Genomic DNA, 9,981 nt, shown 5'->3' with positions numbered 1-9,981 from the left:
GATGTGTAAAGGTGGGGAGGGGGTACCGTTAGCTGGTGGTCATGATATGATCGCAAATCCCCGAGTTTCATTTTTCAGTGAGTTCTATTTGTACCGTGCATTTGGTGACTTTTCAAATTTGAGAGTACGTGTAGTCTATGTAGACCATGGATGTATTAGTGAGACTAATACATCCATGTGTAGACAAACGAAATGTGTAAATTATAATTTCCTATCATCTTGGGCATTGTTGGACAAATGTTGCGTCATCACAGAGACATCCAGCTCAAGAAATGTAATCTTATAATGTTGTCTAATTAGTCACATGTAGGTCAGTGGGGTGATGATAGGAAGGACTCTACATGTGCAGTATGGTTAGGTTGTGTACAATGTAGTGTTGCTGTTGGTATTGGTAATCATTTTTTGCAACACGCGGGTGTGTGTAGACCAAAATCAACCACAAATTAATATATTCACATAATTTCTACAGGAATAAACACAAGTCTTCAAAGAGGAGAGCAGAGGAAAGCAGTGAGAGTGATTCAGATTGTAGTTCAGTATCAGACACTGGTAAGTACTGTTGTGTTAGATGCAATAATTGTAGCGTACAATTCCTGCTATTTAATTGCAAGATAGATCTGCCTCACAAAGTTGGATGGATATTTCAGCTAAATTATGCCAAAAAAGCAAAACATTTCCTTCAAAACAGCCTTCAAGACTCAATCCCAAAATTGGCAAAAGTAGCAATGCACTGCAGCATTTTGAAACAGGTATTACCCATTTCAAAATGTTGTGGTATGTTGCTACAGTACATTTGTACTTTACCGATTTTGACTGGAGTAAGGCAATGTACTTTTGAACATGTATAGGGTCTTGAAGGCTCCATAATTAATGTCGAAGTCAGGAAATGTCTGATTTTTTGGCAGGTAGGGCTAATGTAGAAATATCCACTATGTACATTTTAATCCTGTCTATTTGAGTTTGCCCAGCAGGAATTGCAGCATTTGTGGAGTCATGATGGGTGAATGGCTAGCGTGACCGGCTTGGAATCTACAGGTTGCAGGTTCAAGCCCCGTCGCTGCCTGCTGTTTGTTTCTGAGTGGCTAAAGTCCTTGGGCAAGATTTGAACCATGACTGTGCCTCAGTCAACCCAGCTGTATAACTGGGGACCTGGTAGGATGTAGGTTGCAATGTGAAGGCTTTAATCCTATGCGCTTAAATGGCTGCAATGGATTGTATGCTCCCCGGGGAGTTGAGGAAGACTAAAGGGCCGTTGTGCCATTCTGATCCGAGCCAGGGGTAAATAATTGTAAAGCGCTTTGAGCACGGAGTGGGAAAGCGCTATATAAGAAACCAACATTATTATTATTTGTTTGGCAGTTAAATGATGGAACAAAAAAAGCAAAAAAACAGAACACTACAGATATTGCAGCTACTGATGTGTACATGTGAAATTCCTCAGAGATCACCTAGAAGTTGGAAATAAGTATTTCTCATTTCCGTACACATGAAGTTTTCTTGTAAATTTAAATGTAAATCCCAATATTCAGCTAAATACATGTATATCGCATGTTATATAGACATCTATTGTGAGTGCAAAACCTCTTTTCAAAACAATTGTCTGTAGAAGTGGTCAGCAACATGACCATTCATTGTTGTTGTTGTTGTTGTTGTTGTTGTTGTTGTTGTTGTTGTTGAAAACATGGAGAAAGCTATTTCCTGCATCCTATCATAAAATTCATTTGTCTTCTTCTTTAGAAAGTTAAGAAACAAAACAGATGATAAGAAACAAAGTAGATCATAGTTAACCTTCTTTATCACATTTTACTTGTCTTTGTAACATAGTTTTTATAGATAATTATCACAGGTTTGACCTGTCATTTCCACAGATTCTGATGATACCTTATCAACAAAGAAAGTCAAATTAGATGCCAGTGCCAAGAAACAGAAGAAAGAAGAAGAGAAAAGGAAGAGAAGGAAAGAGAAAAATAAAGCCAAAGGTACAATGTACAATGTACAATAATAATATAGGGAAACAAACAGTGTTGAGTTCTAACATGATACATGTATGTTATTCACAATCAACTTATTGTAAACAGTATTATTACCCTGCCAGTTTATCTTGTCTTGTCACAACATGATAACTCTTTTTATAACTTTACAGTTTGCAAAGCTACAAAAGTGTAGCTAATGTGTATATTCCTCCTTTGTGATGTCAAGGCCAGGGTACATGTGGATGTAAATATAGATCAAAACATTACCAAAATTAACAAGTAAAAGTATCAGTGTGTATTATGTACAGCATACAATGTAGATAGAACAATGTACATTGTACAGTGTCCAGTGTTTAATTATCAAAATTTAGTATTCTGTTGAATAGCAGGTTAATATCTGTTAATATGACTATTATATTGATGGTTGTACCAGTAAACAAATATAACTACAATCTACATACATGTTGATTTGATACATTGTATTTATTACAGGTAAAATATCAGAGGAAGATTATTATAACAAAGCTTTAGAATTCAGAACATGGCTGGTTGAAGAGGTAGGAATAACATTGTTAGTTACATATTTTACATCAATGCATGATATATTGTGCCTCACATATCAAAAATACAAAATGTAGGTAATCGCACTCAGATGAAAATTGTTGAATATAAGACATATATTTATACCCATTCATTCAATGTCATGGAGTGTCTTTGTCATAACACAGTATTTGTCCAAGGTTTTAGAACCCTGTAACAGAGAGAGGGGGAAGTATAGTAAAATTGTAAACTTTTTAATTATGTGATTATCATCATTTATTTTAACAGAAAGGAAAATATGTGGATGACCTAGAAACATCCAAGGCTAGGTTGTTATTTAAGAAATTTGTCAAGAAATGGAATAAAAGAAGACTTCCAAAGGTGAGGAATATTCATGTACAAACAGTGGATAATTTTATAGGATAAAACTCCCAATATACATCATGTAGCATATACTGTCATAACAAAGAATTGTGGTAGGACTATCATGTTCTGTTTTGACTCAGGAAGCCATGCTATTCACGTTTTTATTTTTATTCAAGTAGATACAAAAGTTGTTGACAACATGTAGGAAGATGGAATTGTTATCATTTGATGCATTTAGTGTTTTTGCTTTCATAAACATAGACAATAGTATAGTGGTCAACATAATATGAATAACATTTAAAATACTGAAATTACATTTTGTACCTCAACTGTTACTACATATGTATGTTGGTAGTGTAATACAAACCAATGGTATCCTTGTTATACCGTATATTTGTGTTTGTATATTATAGAAATACTACAAAGGTTTAGATGCATCAGATGTGGCTGCTTCATCTAGGACAAAGTTTAAATGGAAGGTAGGTTATCACAAGTAGATGTTGATGTAGATGTGCTAAGGTAACTTTTGCTTTACTGTACATTCTTTCGTAAAGAAAGTACTGCATGTCAATTAGAAGAAACTGTTAGATGTATTCTGTGAAATCAATCTGGACTCCAGTGTAGTCCAAAATACTGGTACACATACTTGTCTGTGTCAGAATAGATTTAATATTTTTAGTGACACAAATTGTTATCAAGCAAAACTATATAAAATGTATTTCAAACAAAAGAATGATTCTATGTACTATGGAATCTTATAGCTCCAACTATGTAGCACTAATGTGAGAACCTGGGATTGAATTGTGGGCCTTTAACAGAGACTTGTCCATCATTTTGTTGGATGAGTTGTATTTTATCATGTCATGTCACATTTTACAACTGTGAAAAAATTAATCAAGCTTGAAACAAAGGGCTGCATTTACAAATAACATTCTGGACTTTCTTCTTTAGAGAATTATTTTAAAGTGAAATTTTGATATTTTCTATGTTTCTAATAGTTTCAAGGCTCACAGGAGGAGGTTAAAATCAGAACAATTCGTGGAAAGATAAAAAGTTGGACATCAGGATCCAACGTATCTCTACATGATAATCCAGGCTTCTCAACATTTGGTAAAAGTGGTACTAGTAGTAGTAGTAGTACTGGTGGTGGTGGTGGTAGTACTGGAATGATTGGACCTGTTGGTCCATCACTACCGCCTCCTAGTACCAGACCAGTTCAGGGACCAGCTTTACCTACCCCTAGACCTGTTCAAGGACCTACTTTACCAGTAAGTATTATTCACTACACCTAGTCTTTACAACATATATTTATTTACTTATTTATTTATTTATTAATCTTTCATTAATTCTTTTCACTTGTCTATATCTCAGTCTTTACAATCTTTGTTCTTGATTTTAGTTTTTTAACAGCCAAGTCAATATATTCATCTTGACTATCGTTATTTACAACCAAGTCAATATATTCATCTTGACTACTGGTATAGTTTTTTGCAGCCAAGTGAATATATCATCTTGACTATGTTGTTATTTTTCAAACAGCCAAGTAAATCACAGTATGAAAGGGAGGAAGAGAGAGAAGCACAGTGGAAGAGATTACAAAAAGAAAGAAAAGATTACAGAAGTTATGATAAAATGGTAGGATTTATAGAATTCACATTGTTAATAGCTCAACTTGCAGGTAAAAAAAGTTATGATAAAATGGTAGGGTTTATAGAATTCACATTGTTAATAGCTCAACGTGCAGGTAAACAAAGTTATGATAAAATGGTAGTGTTTATAGAATTCAGCTCAACCTTCAGGTAAACAAAGTTTATTTTCTGTGGAAAGAAAAGGAACAGAAAAAAGTAATTGGGTAGCCTTATACTGTTACAACATTTTCCCCATTCAATAATATTGGATTTCTTATCAAATATAGATGTGGAAATTCCTTGAAAACAAAATCCTATCTTTATACTGTGTCATATATACAGTTTCTGTCAAGCTGGTAACATACTGTATGTACATGTAGGGTAGGCCAATTCTACATGAGTTCCCCAAATTTACCTACCACAACAAAATTTATTGAAATCTATGCAAGTTTTACCATATTTCCCTCCGATGTTACCCGGTTTCCCAAACCATAGCAAAAATACTGATAGAACTTATGAAATTGTATAATATCAATTTGATTTTGTTGCAATGATTTTAATAAGGACACTTTTACTCTTGTCAAATCACACACACATGTACATGATGATGTCATATCTTTTGAGACTAGGTAATGGAGGAACTGGCCCCAAAAGCTACAGGTCATAATGCTAAAATTGAGAAGAAAATGGCTAGATCATTTGAAAGAAGACAACGGGGACATAGCCCAGAAATGAAGGACTCGGATCTCATGGGAGGGTAAGCCTATCCCTATGCATAGTGCTTGAATAATCAAGGCATTATGACTATGATATCTATCTCTTTATCAAGTGACTTGCATTGAAGGAAAGTCATTGAAATTCAGATATCTTTGGTTTGCTAGAATGCAATAATTAACCTGATTGGCTTCCATCATCAAGTCGGTGCCCAATGAGGTGCTTTCTTGTGTTAGCTGTACATGTGACAAATATACTTTCTACTACCTGTAGAGCTTATCACAAACACACCCTTTCCACTGAGAATGTTTGAAATTGTATTTCATGTTGGCATTCTAAATCACTGAATTTTATCATGCACATCCACATGTACATGCAAACAATGCCAAGTGACTGCAGTCAATCAAAACATCACTTCCATTCTAAATTATACAAAATCTAATATACTAAATGTATTGATTTTGTTTTTTATTAAGGGGTGAAGATTTCCAAGCCAAACTTCAGAGAAGAAAACAAGGAATGGAAGAAAGACGACAACATCGACAACTAAAAGATAGTACTAAGATTGCTGTGTATCAAGCTAAGGAGAAAGCTAAGATGACTGTAAGTTATTGGCTAGATTTACTCTACTCAAAACCCAATAGTTATTTTCTACTCAAACATCAACTAGAACATTTTAAATCAAATCCCAGAGTCCTGTTGACTTCATTTGAGACAATTAATGTCAGTTGCATGGACCTAACTGAACAATGAATGAGGAACAAATGTCAACTCAGTTTTTCTCAGAAATTGTGCACTTGTAGGTAATGTAAGAACAGAAAATACTCTCTAAAAAGCAAAGTTGAGAGAGAGAGAGAGAGAGAGAGAGAGAGAGAGAGAGAGAGAGAGAGAGAGAGAGAGAGAGAGAGAGAGAGAGAGAGAGAGAGAGAGAGAGAGAGAGAGAGAGAGAGAGAGAGAGAGAGAGAGAGAGAGAGAGAGAGAGAGAGAGAGAGAGAGAGAGAGAGAGAGAGAGAGAGAGAGAGAGAGAGAGAGAGAGACCTTTTATTCCAACTTTTCAGAGAATAATTCTGTCATAAACTCACCATTTCTCTGAAACAGTTGTTGTTTTTATGTGTCTTACTAATAAGGTTAACATTTATATTGCAGGCTTTGTTAGAAGTTGCCAGGGCAAATCGAAGTGAGAATTCTTTGTGGAAATCTTAAACACTGAAGATGCTGTTCATAAGTTTATCCATGATTATATCAATACAAGGGAATAATCAATGGAGATTGAAGTCATTAAAAGTACAGAGTGCGCGCAAACAATGATAGTCGTACAGAGAAGAGCGCCCTCACATGATGGTCACACTATGAAGACTGTCCCCAAATTGTTGTAGTTGTACTTCAAAGAACATTTTCAACTAAGGGCCATATTGTAAAGAACACCCTCAGACTATGGTATAACTTGATATTATTTCCCAAATTATTTTTCTTCATTCAGCGAAGGAAAGTATGAGTGACCTATGGTGTCTTTGTCACTATGAGTGAATAGACAAGTATTTTCCGGCTGAATGGAGAAAAATATTGGGGAATAATATAATTATACCAGCACAAATAATATCATAGAATAACTTGGGGGAGGGGGAACTAATGGCAATTTTGAATGTTTTGAATCATATTTCAAACACAGCAGAACTACTGACAAGAGCTTGCTCCCAATGAGGTTGAATTTAAAACCTCTTAAAATAAAGGTTTTTAAATTCAACAAGTTCTTGTCATTTCACATCAAACTTGTTACAATCAAATCCTAGAGAAATACTTTCTATTGAGCTTTCCAATAGGTGCTATATCTGAAATCGATGAAAAAAAAATCTAAATGAAAATGTCAGAAACAGTTATCAGCAAAAAATCAATGTCCTTAAAAATGAAAGTGATACACAGAAAGGTACAAACTAAATACTTTAAAGGTAATACTAGCTGTGCATTGATCCATTTTCACTGATTTACAGGATACACCTTTAGAAATTCTCAGGAAAAAACTATATTCCCGTTTATTTGATTTTGGCAGAGAAAGAGGCATGAGCACAGCTACCCAGTAAATTTCAAGTGAAAGTAGTGTTCCAGAGTTTGTTAGTGAATACTCACTATGTAGAGCACCCTCACAGTTTGTCTTATAACTTCATTACTCGACTCTCTCTCTCTCGAATTGCAGTTTTTGTAGAGTGCCGTCACAGCATGGGGCATGACTTCAATCTCTCAACAATGTCAAATTGTAGTTTCTTCTAGAGTTTTTATCGGATTTAAAATTACTAGTGATTTACTAAGTTTATAAACGACCAGGGGGAGGAATTTTAATTTTTTTTATATATACTCACATCGATGGTAACACAAGATGATGAATTTTTAATACTTGTGTCACTTGATGACACCAGAGATGAAATATTATAACTAAGTGTAGAAATATCATTTACCTATTTCATAGTACTATTTACAGTCGGGTTGATAAAATATTTTTTTTAATTATTTTATTTTCATGTGGTGGTATGTAATATTTTAACTGTTTTAATGTATTATTTAATCTTGTTTATTACAGGGATACGGTCTGTAATTTGTAAGTATTTTTGTCTTTTTTATTTCCAAATACAAAATGAAAAATGTTACTTATATTTTATTGTTCACTGTCACTTAATAATAATAATAATAATAGTAATAATCATATTTGTTGTTTAATGACCAGTAGTCACTGACAAAACTGCTACCATTTAAACTGCTGTGATACTGTAGTCTAATATATCAGAAAAAATGACGTCATTTTATTCATATCATATGAGAAAACAGTATCACATCAGTTGATATGGTGAGAGTTTTGTCAGTTGCTACTAGTCGTAAAGCAAGTGACAGTGAAGTGTAAAATATAAGTAACCTTTTATTTGGAAACAAAAATGACAAAGAATACTTACAAATTACAGACCATGTCCCTTTAAATCGTTTGTAATTGTACTAGTATTTAATAATATCATCTGAGATTTCTTAATGTTGTCTACTTTGTAAGTTACAACTAGAAATGTTTCTCTTTCTTTCTCATCATTGTAATATAAAACTATTAGATTTACTTACAGACAAGTCTCATGAACAGTGGACTCAGTATGTCACAACCTTTGTGTGGTCTTTGTACCTTGCATCGTCGCAAACCTCGGCCTGTTTTTACAGCAACGTTCTTAACGAGCCTCCCACAGGAAATGTAGTGGTAGAAATAATAACTCTGGTTTGTGAGAATGGTACCTTGATGTACAGGCTTAAATGGGCAAGGTTCACCAGAAGATTATATGTAACATATATATTTACAATTGGAGTTGTTCATTTAGTAAGTGATAGATAACAACAGTTTTACTTCTGAACATAGCAATTGATTGTTATTGAGGGGAATCTAAAAAGATGAATGAATCTAATAAAAATGCTCTCTTCAATCACAACCATCCTGTGTTCAGCAATAAAAGTGTTCAAGTAAAACAACAACTTGAACTTCTTAAAAGATTGGCATTGATCAATAAATGTTATGTACAGTCTTCTGGCAAGCACTAACTGTTTTAGCTGTAAATGTATATGTAATGTACAGTCTTCTGGCAAACACTCCTTGCTGTAGCTGTACAACGTGAAAGACACAGGTTGTTAGTTATGTATTTAGGAAAAATGTCCTACTGCCAAAGACATTACTGGGTCTACCATTCATGAAATGCATGATTTTACTACTGTTAACTCGGAGATATGGTCTTTAGTGACATTCCTTTACTATCGGACTGACTCACTAGCACTGTCCTGCTGTGAACCCAAGTCTTCTGACACCAATCTGAAATGAATTTTATACTTGGACAATCAGACGAACTGAAAGGCACTCTGATAATAAGGTTGTCAGATGTATGATCACTCTTTTTTACTCTCACAGACAATGAGAAAAAAAAAATTGTATTTCTGCAGCTTTGAAGGAATGCCAGAATGGAAACAGTACTACAGTATAGACAACTTTTCTTGCTATTCATAATAACGAGAATGAAAGTCAAATTCTTGTATTTATTCATCTGTAAGTGTTTTCAAAAAAGACGACTGAAATTTCAGCTTGATCATAAATCTGAATGTTGGTACATTTAAAGTGTCATCTCTTCCTCTTTTTCATAAAAACATTCTAAAACTGAAGTGCTTCATTGGGAATCAGCTGTAAATCTCGTAGCTTCGTATTTCACTTTGGAATACTACGAACTGTTGTGCCAGTAATCAACCATTCACCAGTACCAGTAAAAACTGTACTTACAGCTACATATTAGTAGAAAAGATTTTTGCTGTATAAATTGTTAGCACAAGTTTTGTTAAAACTATTGTCAAAACCTTCAACAATGTAAAACCAAAATGAAACTATATGTAGACTTTTCCACATACTGTATGTTAATATGAATGCAGTGTGTGTCTTCATTTAAGATTTTGGTTAATATGCTTGTATGTGATGAGGTTTATATATTCTATTATTCAAGGTGATACACCCTCTGACTTGTGTACTATTAGTTATACATTCTGGTAGTCAAGGATAAACACCCCCGTTTGCTGCAGGAAAGAAAACCAAGAATGTTTATAGAACACAATGTAATTTGTATGTGGTATCAATGAGGCAGCTTTTACAGTCAAAGAAACAGAATAAATTAATAAGTAATGAAGAAGGCCAACAGGGAATTCTTGTAGGTTTTAACATAACAGTACACTTTCAGTGTGTATATATAGGTTTCTTAATAATC

The 9,981-nt window shown here is 34.0% G+C and overlaps 1 protein-coding gene across 1 annotated transcript in view; it reads left to right on the top strand.

Annotated features, from left to right (window-relative positions):
- The window catches only part of LOC144432717 (uncharacterized), a 5,548-nt gene extending 280 nt beyond the window's left edge, over positions 1–5,268 (top strand). Inside the window, exons 2-9 of the mRNA XM_078120984.1 lie at positions 470–549; positions 1,869–1,979; positions 2,466–2,530; positions 2,802–2,894; positions 3,293–3,358; positions 3,878–4,147; positions 4,419–4,514; positions 5,137–5,268. Of these exons, the coding sequence (XP_077977110.1) occupies positions 470–549; positions 1,869–1,979; positions 2,466–2,530; positions 2,802–2,894; positions 3,293–3,358; positions 3,878–4,147; positions 4,419–4,514; positions 5,137–5,268 (913 nt within the window). The remainder of the gene's footprint in view (positions 1–469; positions 550–1,868; positions 1,980–2,465; positions 2,531–2,801; positions 2,895–3,292; positions 3,359–3,877; positions 4,148–4,418; positions 4,515–5,136) is intronic.
- Positions 5,269–9,981: the final 4,713 nt, after the last annotated feature.

The sequence above is a fragment of the Glandiceps talaboti genome, chromosome 3, assembly GCF_964340395.1.
Source record: "Glandiceps talaboti chromosome 3, keGlaTala1.1, whole genome shotgun sequence".
NCBI classification, from domain to species: Eukaryota; Metazoa; Hemichordata; class Enteropneusta; family Spengelidae; genus Glandiceps; species Glandiceps talaboti.
This window is presented reverse-complemented; position numbering and strand designations above follow the sequence as displayed.